This window comes from Scophthalmus maximus, chromosome 7, assembly GCF_022379125.1.
Source record: "Scophthalmus maximus strain ysfricsl-2021 chromosome 7, ASM2237912v1, whole genome shotgun sequence".
Lineage (NCBI taxonomy): Eukaryota > Metazoa > Chordata > Actinopteri > Pleuronectiformes > Scophthalmidae > Scophthalmus > Scophthalmus maximus.
Window position 1 is genome coordinate 8,656,717 of NC_061521.1, and position 13,284 is coordinate 8,670,000.

General features: G+C 41.1%; 1 protein-coding gene across 1 annotated transcript; it reads left to right on the forward strand.

Annotated features, from left to right (window-relative positions):
- The first annotated feature begins 370 nt into the window (after positions 1-370).
- snupn (snurportin 1) lies at positions 371-9,106 on the forward strand. The gene is made up of 9 exons (XM_035642301.2): positions 371-528; positions 2,190-2,354; positions 2,454-2,637; positions 2,919-3,023; positions 5,172-5,268; positions 7,227-7,324; positions 7,486-7,563; positions 7,801-7,881; positions 8,086-9,106. Exons 2-9 carry the CDS (start codon positions 2,197-2,199, stop codon positions 8,404-8,406), a joined length of 1,122 nt encoding a protein of 373 aa, XP_035498194.1. The 5' UTR covers positions 371-528; positions 2,190-2,196; the 3' UTR covers positions 8,407-9,106.
- Positions 9,107-13,284: the final 4,178 nt, after the last annotated feature.

Sequence of the window (13,284 nt, forward strand, 5' to 3'; positions counted from 1 at the left end):
CCAACAGTGTAGACAAACACAATATAACTCATTTTTGTATTTGTATTGCTCTGAATGCAGACCATATTTGTAAACGGGTATTTTTACACTGTGGTCTTGCTACTTTTACTTAAGTAAAGGATATAAATACTAATGACGAGGATCCAATAATGTAGTAGTCTGCATATTAAATACTTTTAGTTTTGATAATTCAAGTAAATTTTGTTGATTATACATTGGTACTTATCTAGTGATCTGAATGCATTTTACGCTACTGCAAATATGCTTTTATTAACATACCATTATACCTATATGGGTGTAACAGTATTCAGAGAAATATTCTGTGTATTCAGTAGTTTTCTCTTCTTGTGCATAACTTTGCTCAGTGAAACTCCGGGCTAGTTTGCTGCTGTTGGTCGGCCAACTAAATGTCTCCACTGGTGGTATCGATGACGTCGGCGTGACGTTTGAACAGCAGCGGCGGCAGCAGCGCGAGAAGCAGCAGCAGCAGCAGCAGCCGCAGCCGCCGCCTCCTCCTGCATGTCCAAGGTATCTGAGCGAAACACCGAGCTGTTCGTCATTGTCCGAACAAACAAACTGTTCAGTGTTACGGTTTGGGGCCCGACGAGCACGTGTAGCTGGTAGAAAATGAACCCGGCAGCGTTATATCGACTCGGTGTTGTTCACGTGCGGTCGGCCGACAGTATATGCTAGCAGCTTTAGCATGGAGCTAGGTGCTAACATAAACCGTGATGGGCTACTTTGTGATTTTTGTTTAAAATCAAACCATTTCTAATCTCGCTAAAAGAAGCTCTACACCAACAGTTTTCAGAAGATGTGTTGTCGTCCGGCCGCGTGTTGCTGTCGTCCTGTAGTTATATTGTTCTATGGAAATAAAAGAGAGTTCATTGGACAACAAGGTTATTGAACAGCACCCAGCTAAAACTGGAGCAGCAATAAATCCAACTTTCATGAAGGTCGCATTGTGCATTTGAATAGACGAGGGTCAAAATGGCCATTCTCTTCAAAACTGACAACATGAGTTGCAGCTTGGTTTACCTAATGAACTGTGTGTGTGTGCGCGCGCGCGCGCGCATTGATCTATATCTCAGTGAAATCCCCTCTTCTGAGGTGTCTGAGGTTCATGTTTGGGAACCACTGTTCTTGGCTGCAGACAGGAACACGAGTCAAATAAGCCTGTTGACAGTGAATGACGAATTACAGACACAAAGCAAGAGGATTTCTTTCAGTGTTTACGCGCTGTTACACTTTATTTCATGAACTTGGCAAAGAGACGAAGGGTTAACTGTCTACTACTCTCTCCAAACTATTGAACATTCCATTGCTTATCTCTTTTGACTTGACGTGCACTCACACCGCAGCATAAACATGTGTGTCATCATGCAGGTCGTATCCCAATGAATTGCCAGACCACCGATCAGATCTGCAGTGAATGATTAAGAACAGTTTTGCCTCAAACTCACAAAATAATGTATGCATCACTAAGGTTATGAAAAATAACATTCTCTTGACTTGAGGTGTTAGATATGGATTTTTGACCGATATGGATTTTTGGGGCCTATGCCGATATCGATATTTGGGAGTACAAGAATCCCGATACATGTACATCGGCCGATATATATATATATTTTTTTAAATCTGTCAGAGATTCCTAGGATGTCGTTATCAAACCTTTATGACAAAGTAATGTAATTGAGGTTCGATATTTTAGTTCAACCATGAACTTTATCATAAATAACTATAAATTGGGAATACAAATACAACCAAATACATAGAACTTATAACAAACATTTATTTGACCTCAAATGTAAACATAAATGCACATTTAAAGGCTCAAATCAGTTGGCGAATAATATTGGTCGGGCTCTTAAAATATCGACCGATACCGATATGTCTGTGGAAGGCTAATATCAGCCCATATCATCGGCCAACCGATATATCGGTCGGGCTCTAATAAGTGTATAGCAAACAAAATCAAATCTTCATGCTGCTCCTTAAGATTATGAATTAGCCGTGGCACTTATAAGGCCACTATTTTCATTTTCATATAGTGATAATTCATGAAATCAACAACCACATTACCATACAATATTGTCTCAGGGAAGGAGCTGGTCAATCTCAGAGAGCAGGGGGAAATGTTTATAACTTTTCACAACAATTGTTTTCTATTGTTTTGTTGTGATTTGCAGAGTCCCCATGGATGACCTGACCAAAGCCCTCTCGGCCAGCTTCGCTGTGTCCAAGGAGCCCAACAGCACAGCTGCCCCGCACCCTCGGCTGGCCCAGTACAAGAGCAAGTACAGTGTCCTGGAGCAGAGCGAGCGACGGAGGCGCTTCCTTGAGCTGCAGAAAAGGTACACGTCCTAACTGTACACTCCACAGGTGATCTTTATTAGCAAACCCCACAGCGAAAGCATCTGAATGAGGCTTCATTTTTTTTCTGGCAATCTCAGCAAAAGGTTAAACTACGTCAACCATGCGCGGCGTCTGGCCGACGGGGACTGGACAGGGGCAGACAGCGACGGGGAGGAGGACATGGAGAAACAGGAGGTGGGTGAACAGGAGCAAGATGGCAACGCAGAGGAGGAGGGGATGGAGATTGAGAGGAGGAAGCTGCCAAGACATTATGCCAACCAGGTCAGTGCTTGACATGTCATGACCCAGATATATTATCCTTTACTCATGTGTGAGGGACAACACATAACTCACGTGTCTTTTTGTTGCACTATTCATTTTGGCCAGCAGAGGGCACATCAGTTTGTAGAAATACACCCATGCTCTCTCGCATTTTACCTTGTAATAAATCACACCCATGTTGAATGCGGATAGATTGTCGCAAAAATCTTGGACTCTCTAAAACAAATGTTGATAAGAATGAAGTGCTGTCTCCGTTAACACATCCCCCGCTTCCTCCTCAGCTCATGCTGTCAGAGTGGCTGGTGGACGTACCATCAGAACTGGACACTGATTGGTTGATGGTGGTCTCTCCTGTGGGGAAAAGATCTCTGATCGTTGCTTCCAAGGTAGGAACCTGTCAATGACGCTCGTTAATTTTACTGCACTACACTGACAATTGGCAGCATATTCAGTAGAACTGCCATTTCCAATACAGCTGAGATTCTGTGAGCTGCTTCTCATTGGCTTTGGAGTTACTTTCCATTCTCTACGGATTTTAATGTGTCATCGGCTGGCCCCAGTTGAACGACATACCCGTTTGCCAGATTTAATTAATGTAAAAAACAGAGATCACAGGATATTTTCTGATTTGAATGCACTGTCACAGCTAAACTGAATCTGTGTTTTGAGAGGAATACTTCACTTTGCATCTATTGCTTGTAAATGAAATCATGCATTTAGCAGAATGAGGCGAGTGGTCTTGAGCCACCTTCTGTGAGCAGCCTTACACAATATTGATAATAATGTGGGGGAACTGAATCTGTGACAGAAGAATCAGTGACCCTAAAGTGATTTCATTATGATGCTGTAAAGACAATGCCTCATGTGTGTAAGGTGTGAAATCAATACCATACGAATCATCAAATGCGCACAGTTTTCAGTTTGAGTCGCTATGTGAAACAGTTTGATCGAAATAAAATGTGCAGCTGCATAAAAAGTTACTGGCATATGAGAGTTTCAAAAGCTTAAGAATGCTACATTGCTACAAGAATATAACGCGAAAATGGGTTGTGTTGAGGAAATGGAAAAACGAGTATCAAGTATCAAAAGCAAGTTGTACCAGACACAGACAACCCACAGTGTATTGAGCCACAGTGTCTCATCGTTCAACTTGCAATAAGAGAAGGTAACGTTGAGTATAAGTGAATCATGTCATCCACCCATCCAATCCCAGCTGACATTGTGTGAGAGGCAGGGTACACCCTGGACAATATTAGGGAGAACAATATTCCCGATACATTGGCCGATATGTATATATGATTCTAAGATGTTGTTATCAAACCTTTATGGCAAAGAAATGTAATTGAGGCTTGATATTTTAGTTTAACAATTAACTTTATCACAAACAAATAAAAATGACAAATGCAACCAAATAAATAGAATTTGAATTAAGAAAAAAACATTTATTTTACCTAAAATGTAAACATAAATGCACATATAAAGGCTTGTATTAGTTGGCCGATAACATCATCGGGCTCTAAACATAACATTGTGTGGCCACAAGGAAACAGTACCTTTGCTATAAAAGCTGAATTATTAATAATTATAAAGTTTTATAAAAAAGTTTTGTGTTCGTATTACCATTTCCTTTAATGAATTAAAAAAACTGAGCTGTGTTTATGAGGCTGTGCCAACTCGAGCGAGCGTCCAGGCAGAGTTGCGAGCGCACACTAGATGTCGAGAGCACAGAGACACTGTGCGCGAGCATGCGGGTGCTTGTGAGCACACAGATCAAAGATTGAGCGAGCGTGTAGGCAGAGTTGAGCGCGCACAGGACAATTTTTTCTTTGGTCAGATTAATATCTTCTGCTCGAGACTCCCACTGTGTGCTCAGAAGAGTCTGACTGCAAGCTCACTAATGTGGCACAATAATTGTGCCATATCCTACGGGCCCTACACTTTTCTTCTATTGGGACACAAACCTGTGTTGTACTAGTGTCACTAACACTCCACATCCTGTGGTGCAACCATCTTTATTATCATGATGACTGTGTACCTACAGTCATCCACTTCCTGGTAAATATGTCAGACCTTGACCTCACCGATGACAAATTGATGTCCACTGCCCAGCGCGTCGTTACAGTTTTGGTTAACAAATGTATAGTTACAAATGAGGGTTTTTTCCCACATGTTTTGTAGAATATTTTTTTTCCTGTTTTTTGTACATATTTATACAAATCCTTGTCATGTCAGTATCTGAAATCTCCCATGACCATGTGTGCTCTGACCTTGCATTAGATTTTTGGGTTAAACTCAATTGTTAATGTATACAGCTTTTAAAAGCTGATCACACAGTGTTATGATGCTACGCCTACACATATGCCTTCATCCAGATATATGGATCTAGACCGTAAGGCCGACCAATAGAAAACCATAGAAGAAACTAAATGATTCACTGTTCTTTTCTTAACTTACAACAGAAACACATCAAACCCAGTGAAACTGAAATTGTAGCTGTTGTCCCTCATCTCTGTTGCTGACTTTTTTCCACGAAGGGTTCCACTGCGGCGTACACTAAAAGCGGCTACTGTGTGAACCGTTTCCCCTCCCTGCTGCCCGGTGGGAACCGACACAACTCTGCCATGGGAAAAGGTAGGTGGGCTGGTCATATCTGGACACCAGTGGTCACTGAAATGCACTGCCTCCACAATTTCGATTTGCACAAAACTGTTTGACCAACAGCAGATTCTTCTTAGTGCTAAATTCGCTAACGAAAGCTTTGTCCATTATCTGTCTTTTTTTTTTTTACCCATGAAAAGTTGAGGCAATGATGAGATGGCGCCTACATCATTAAACAATAACTGTGAACATATCAACATGCATTGCCGTTGACGAAAAGAGACTGAAATGTAGTTTTAAAACTTTTTGTTGACAAAAAAGAAAAGAAAAATGACATTACATAAAGTAATGTCTTAATGTCCTTTGAAAGGAAGTGCTGCACAATTCTCGTCTTGCACACTTGAGTCACCTTTCTGCGAGACAGCAGCGGGATATGAATGCACCGTCAACAGTGCTCGACTCTCACTGGACCCAGCAAATATAGAGCAGTTGTTTGTATCGTCAGAGAAGAAGCCCTGCAGCTACATATTCACCTGGAAGAAAACCAAAAACCTGTTTAAATAAAGTTAGTTTACTTTTAAACCCTTGTTAAGTAAACCACTACAGACGGTGTAGCTCACAACAACAGGACAAAGCAACAAGGATACTTCTTGCAGATTGAGATTTTCGTTTCACCGTCACAGTCAACTACTTTAGTTATTAGCCTTTTTTTTTAGCCCAAGTTTATTGGTTTTGATGCAGTAAACACAATGTCCATGCTAAAGCACAAAAATTAATTTGCTATACACATTTCCAGTCTTACAGATTTTGACAATGTCTTCTATTTCTGACCTCTAATTGGTCATTTAAGTGCACAGTATATAATGCAGGAGATTGTTTTTGTGTTTGATAAAGTCTGTTGGGCAGTAATTATTGTAACTGTCTAGTAATTAGCTTGATCTATATACAAAGAGGTTCCCAAAAAGGTTTCTTCACAAATGCATCTAAACGGTACTTTACAACCTATTATTAACACTGTGCAACACAATACAGATTAAAAAGCATCGGAAGCATATAGGCTACTTAATATACACTAAATAACATATATATATATATATATATATATTTACCCCACCAAACATTTTTACACAATGTAAATATCTGTAACTTATTGTTTTACACCGTTGCTTCATTGTAGAGCTGTGTGCGGCGCACTTTGTGCTGCTGTCGCCTGCTCTCTTTTATCTCTTGCTCCGTCTCTCACAAACACACTGGCTGTCTGCAGCACCGGGAAGAAATGTGTTTGTTTCCCGCTAAAACATCCATAAAGTTTTAACTTTCCTCTGCAGTCAGGCAGACCTGATCTTATTTGCATATTTTCATGCTACACGTTTTCATATCATTTTACGTCATGTCATACGTTTATTTTCTTACTGCACATTAAGCACATTGGGATTGTGCTTATGATATGAAATGTGCAATATAAATAAACTTGACTTAAGCTTGACACCAGCCCTGCAAGAGATTATTTTACAATCTTAAACTTACTCATAGTAAATAGGAGAGAAGTTGAATATTAAAGAGTCAGTGAAAGCAGAGATCTTAACTAACTAAATTCCAGTTGATATTGTCAACATTTAAAATGTAGCTGTATGTTATCTTGCAAACAAAATTCTCTTTTTTTGCCCTTGCGGCTAAAATGTCTCGCAGAACTGGTTGTTCATTGTTGCACCATCTTCGGGGTTGTTGGCTGGGGGTTGGCTGTCAGTGTCTGAAATTCTTCTTGTTCATTTTTGTTACAAAACATCGCCCGAGAGCTACAAGTGATTTGCACAGCCCCAAAATATTTGTTTATATATATTATTATATATAATATTTATTATAATTATTGCGCTACTTCTTTTTTTAGTCACTAATAGTTAATAATAATTATATTTAAAGTTTATTGAGCTGTATTACCCCCTCTGAATTCTGTATATCTTTAAATAGTTTTTTGTATTTAATCCATGCAGACTACACCATCCTGGACTGCATTTACAGTGAGGTGGACAGAACGTACTACATCTTAGACGTCATGTGCTGGAGAGGCCACCCGGTCTACGACTGCTCGGTAAGACTGGCTTCTAATCCTCCAGCGATCCAGGAATGCTTGTCTAATTGCTTAAGTAGCAAAGTCTGGGCCACAGATGTGCTTTTGACCACGATGTCCATCTCTCTGGCCCGGGATTTGAAATGGGAGTTTTATTGTTTACTGTGTTTCCTCAACAACAGACCGAGTTCCGTTTCTACTGGCTTCAGTCCAAAGTGCAGGAGACGGACGGCCTTTCAGAGATCGCCAAACGCAACCCCGTGAGTACCTGAAACAGGAATTGAGCCTTTTCACTTCATGCCCCCTTTTTCCTTCCTCTCTTTTCTGTGCTTAGCATTGTGGCTTATTACACACAAATCTTGGAGAGTTCCAACTCTAAATTGTATTTGTGTCACCCAGCCCAAAAGAGACTATTTTCTCCCATTTGACAAGACAAATTGTCAATTAGTTAGTTGCGAACTAACAACGTGGTTCTCCCATTTTGTTTGGTCCCACAGTTCCGGTTTGTGAGCCTCCAAAGCGCAGACTGCACAGCAGAGTCAATTCAGAAAGCCCTGGCGGCTGAGTACAGCTTCAGCGTAAGATCTGATCTTTAGATCTTTCTCCACTCTCTGTAAACACCGTACTCTGTTGTTGAGTCAGATACATGCTTATGATGCTACTGTAGCTGTGAATGTGTGTTTTAAGGGGAACAAAGTCATCTTTTTAGGAAAGACAAACAGAAATACATTTGATTAGCTTCTTACCAGGTTTTGGTTGTAATTCTGAATTTGTGGCGACAGGTGGACGGTCTCCTCTTCTACCACCGGCAGACCCACTACACTCCCGGCAGCACCCCTCTGGTTGGCTGGCTCCGCCCCTACATGGTCACTGACATCCTGGGTGTAGAGGTTCCAGCAGGACCTCTCACCACCAAGCCGGATTATGCCAGCCATCAGCTGCAGCAGATCCTGGAACACAAAAAGACGTCACGCGAAGTCCGTCCGGCCAACAACAGCGGAGGCTATGAGTTAGAGTACCTGTCCACGCCCAGCCAGGACAGTGGGGACTCTCTGAACTTTCTAAATCAGAAGCCAATAAGAGAAGCAAACATGGAAGACTGAAGGAGATGTTTCTGAGTGCTGTCGGCCCACATGTGACTCTTTAGAATGTCTGCTGAATAGTTCTTGCAAAGCATGGCTAATTCTAATCTGGCACTTCTCAGGACAACCCTCAGATTGCAGATTAGTAGAGCTTTGCTTTATACGTGTTTTTATTTTGGCTAAAACATTCTACATCTTTACTTATACCCGCATGCAAATTCAAGGATTAGAACCTATTCATTTGCTGGAGTATAACTGTGCGGTATTCAGCCACTTTAATGTCTGTGCCACAGTCTGTTATGCAGATCCTTTTCACAGCACCAGACGTAGTTGCATGGGATCAAAAAAAAAGGACAAGAGATGTCTTATGTCAGTGCAGCACGGCCAAGTTTGTGGTTCGGTGTTTGCTTCTCTTCACTCTGTGAAGTTTAAAAATCAGATCTCACACAAGAAACATCTAATCTTTTTTTTTCTTCTTTTTTTTAAGTTTGTTGGTTTTCTACAACCTTCTTCAAAACATATTCACCGATTCCATTTGAGCAACTGTCACGGAGAGTTTCGAGTTTGGGATTCACTCAGTGGTTAGGAAGGTGAGACGTTATGATCATGCTGAATGGCAGGAGCGGCATATTTTTAAAATTTATTGAGAAGTTTGAAATTGCTAAGAAAGTGTTTTAAAAGTATGTATGTTTCTAAATAAAAGGTTTTTTTTTTAATTGGACTACTCTCCTGTTCAAAATCTTTATTTTTTTGTCTAAAAGGTCTACAGTATTTCAAAAACAGATTAACATTGGTAAATCTTAAATAATAATACAAGAAAGCTAAGTCTTACTAACAGATTTTTTTCTGAATTCATGTTTTTTGTTGTCATGTTTCAGTTTTTGTTTTACTGTTCAATTAATATAAAGTTTAGGGACTGAAACTCAAAATATTGTCTTTGATAGGGAATTTTCAAGTTAACCACTAAATAGCGTTGGTTGTGTCATAAAACAAAGAGTGATATGTACAAGTTAAACTAAAAGCTAAAAGTCAAGGGCTATAATAAAAAATGGAGTAAAGTAGAGTAGAGAAAGTTTGAACTGGAATTTACCTGACAGTACATGACTCTGTCAGTGTGCCTGCAAGTGGCCGATGTTCCAGGATATGGTGCGACGTGACTCATGCTGCTGTTTCCAGTGCTCATCAGCACATTTCATGAGCATCTCTTCCCCCTCTGCACTGAGCTCACTGTGCCATTTGCGTAACTGTGAAGAGCTGGGCGGAAATGGTCGACAGGAAAAAAGATGTGCTCATTATCTATGCAGGGTTGTGAACTTAGTTTCAGTGACCTGTGCCAGCACATCCTCTACGAGAGGGCTAGGGGATGAGGGTTAGAGGTTACCAGATGAATGAAGTAGTTAACGATATCTTAGGAGCGGGAGGGGGGGTGACCTGGTTTGCCTTTTTCCTTTTGTACCCCTGTTTCTAGACAAAGTTTCAGAGTTCAGTTGTTTCCTGTTTTAGCTTCCAAGTGCCCAGTTTTTAACTTCCCCAGGTGATATACTATATTTTCTATTTTTTCTGCAATGAATTGGTTTGAGGTAGTAGTGTCAACTTAGAAGCAAGTGGCTCTAGGGCCTGTAAGTTCACCGCTTTAGTTCAAACTCTGATAATTATTGGCTGGATGGCCGTGAAATTTTATTACAAATCTCCAAAGGATGAAGTCTCTTAGATCTCCACATCAAGTTGATTGGATTGGCTCAAATGTCAGTCGAGTCCCTCATCCCTCACCTTGCTTTTCCTCTCGGGCCACCATAGATAAAAGACATTTAAGCCTAATTTGTCCAGTTTAACGAATAAATAACTGACCGTTTCTTTGCTGTAAATCTATTTAATGTGAACAGATTGTGCATACCCCCTTTTTATTATTATTATTATTTATTTTTTTTAAACATCAGCTAAATATCCACACAGCATGCCAAAAGACACGTGGCTTGTGTTTGTGCCACTGCTCACTTTTTCTACGTTGGAAAGAACAAATCTAATTTCCTCCTTGTCTTGCCTACCGCGATCCCCACCTACACAGAACACCGTCAGGTGTTGGCTTCCCTTCTGTGGGTCGTGATTATTATTACAACTCATTCTGGGAAACGTGACAAAAAACTACACCACGCAATCCCATCACACGCCAACGCCTGAAAAGCATCAAACATTAGAGGATGTATAACGTCCATTTGGTAGTTGCAGGTTCTGATCCTTTCTTTGTGAGATTTCACATTAATGTAGACAAGGGGCGGAGGGGTTGTTGATGTGGTTAGTGATGCATCGGGTTTTGGATTTGTTGAATTTCCTACGGACGACGGAAACCAGCGTGAAACAACAGGAGCAATGTTTCCACGCGGTTCTTAGAAGTGATCTCCCCATCGTGTCACTGCATCTCGTCACCACATTTTGATCTGACTGTATATGTGTGTGTGTGTGTGTGTCTATATACTACATAATGTAGTATTGAGAGCAAGACGTTTGAGAAATGCGGTTCACTGAGTGCAGTCGGATGTTTTTTCTTTCACATTGAGTCACCTCTAACCCGAGGGCTCTGTCACAGAGAGCAGAGCTAGGCATGTGGTCGCTGCAAGAATTCAGCTATTAGTCAGCAGCGCTGATCGCTTTCCAGGAACTGTGCACATGTCGGCCCACAGTTGCCCACTTCAGAGTGCTCTCAGTCTCCCACAGTGGTGGTGACTTCAGGCCTCCCTGATCTCTCTAAACACCGTGTCACAAGACTTTCTATAGATTTGGAGAAGATGTCTGTTTCCCCTGCCAAAGGACGTTAAACCTCCGTGGTCGGTTTAGGTGTCTAATGCTTACATCATATTTTTGAATCAGGATTCAAAGTCGGCCATGTGTAATGTGTGCGCGTGTAACTTTTGAATTTCAGCTCCTCCTCAAGTTATTCAAACCCCTTTAAATCCCAGACACAGTGTTGAGGTTACGACCTCTGCATCCTCGTACAGCCCTCGGCCCGCCACGTGTTGCCCAGTACATTAGTGATATTAGTAAATCCTGTTAGTTGTGCTGTCCATTCAGCCTTTGTGCGAACATTAATAAGTTGAGCCTTGGCCTAATGCTGTACAGGCTGAACATCCTGGAGTAGACAGATCTTTTTGGGAAACCGCATGCCTTTGTCTCTGTCTCCGGCTTTCACTGGTCAGTGCAACGAGTTAAATCAGGCCTTCATTTCCTACGTCTTCGAGGAACTCTTCATTGGTCAGGCTGGACATCATGTGGGTAGGACTCAAGTTCACCAATCACATTTTCCCAAAAGACGATGATGTCAGCAGGTTTCACAGGAAGTCTATTGTTGTCCGTCCCCCCTTTTCCCTTTGGTTTTTTTAAGCCACACTTTCGTTCTCACGCCTCATTAGTTACAGTTTGCCTATTGTGGGACTGTTTTTTTGGTGTAAAGAAAAAACATGAACAGCGCGTCGATGCACCTATAATCAACCTTTCCTTGAAGAAAAACAACCCAAGAAGTCGGGGAAATAAATAGCCCACCTGAAAAGGTTCTTTACTGGTGAGAAGATCATCACAGCATGGAGAGTTCTTCCCCTCCTTTCAAACACGCCGGGCCTGTTTAGCGTCACGTTACTTCATCAGTCTCATCAGGAACACACTGATAACGTTGCAGGGGATACAGTCTCCTGACTATATTCCACTAACCCCCCCTTCCCTTCTGAAATATATCGGCAGCAGCTAATAATATTCCTGCCGAGATGTGTGAGTGTGTCTGCGGGTCACATTACAGCAACTTTATCATTCTGTTGGGTATTTTCTGTTTCCTATGATGTCATGCAATTCCTGTAAAGTGAATTAAAGTCATAATAATGTAGCCTAGGGTATACACGAGATGAGAGTTTCACTAATTGCGTTGCTATTCTTGCAAACAACTATTACACAAGGGCCTGGTGCCTTCATCGGTAATTTCCTCTCAGTTCATTCATGCAGTAATGTGCAGTGAGTGTGGAGAGTGCTGTCGTGAAGCAGATCTATAGCTGTTATTAGGAAAAAAAGATTTTTAAATAATACATGTATTTTCGTGTTCCTCTAGACCTGCTTGAGACTTTGGAATAATACATTGTCATGAACAATAATTTTCTTATGATGTTTTCTTTTTGCTTTTACAGAAATAGGTTCCTTAGGCCTAAGAAGACACACATGCGCACACACCCATTGTAGGACATAGAGGTGGCAACACAGAAGCACGCTACCAAATGTACATTTTCTGCAAAAGAACGGGACATTTTCCTTTGTTCTGTTCAAACGGACAACGAACCCGCCTGCACCTCCACAGCTCACTTACACACTAGAACCTTGTTTATTTGACATCAAACTAGGCCAAATGACCCCCCCCCCCCCATAAAACCATAACATATAACTTTTTCACATTGGTTTTATTACAGACGAAACAAATGAAAACGTTCCAGATGTGTTTTCCGTCCATTTCCCCTTTGTGTTGTGCTTCGTGTGTACCAGAGGACCATTACACCTTCTAGTCAGTCTTCTTGTCTGTGAGTCAGCAAGAATGCAAATAAGTGCAAAAAAATCTGAAAAGAAGCGATTTCTTTGAATGAAAGTGAACAAATTCCACTCTTTCCTTGGCGGTTAAGTGTCACTGATTTTCAGGTATATACATTTTTGTACAGATTCAACAAACAAGATATACCATGTTAATTGTTAGTGCACTTCGGTGGTGTTTCTACAGAGACATTACATGCAGATATTGTTACCTGTTTGAAAAAGGTAGCCAACCCCCTCACAGTCTTTTTGTATCTTTTTTTTCATACAGACACGTCACCTGAAAACCGAATCATTGTTGTTGGAATGCTGATTCCAATTGTCTGTGATTTGTACGTTTTTGTG

What these genes read in the sequence shown, in the direction of transcription:
- snupn (XM_035642301.2), top strand. Translation starts at nt 2,197, where the DNA reads ATGGATGACCTGACCAAAGCCCTCTCGGCCAGCTTCGCTGTGTCCAAG. An exon ending in CTCTGATCGTTGCTTCCAAG is followed by an intron (nt 3,024 to 5,171) that starts GTAGGAACCTGT and finishes TTTTCCACGAAG; the next exon opens with GGTTCCACTGCGGCGTACAC. An exon ending in CAACTCTGCCATGGGAAAAG is followed by an intron (nt 5,269 to 7,226) that starts GTAGGTGGGCTG and finishes TAATCCATGCAG; the next exon opens with ACTACACCATCCTGGACTGC.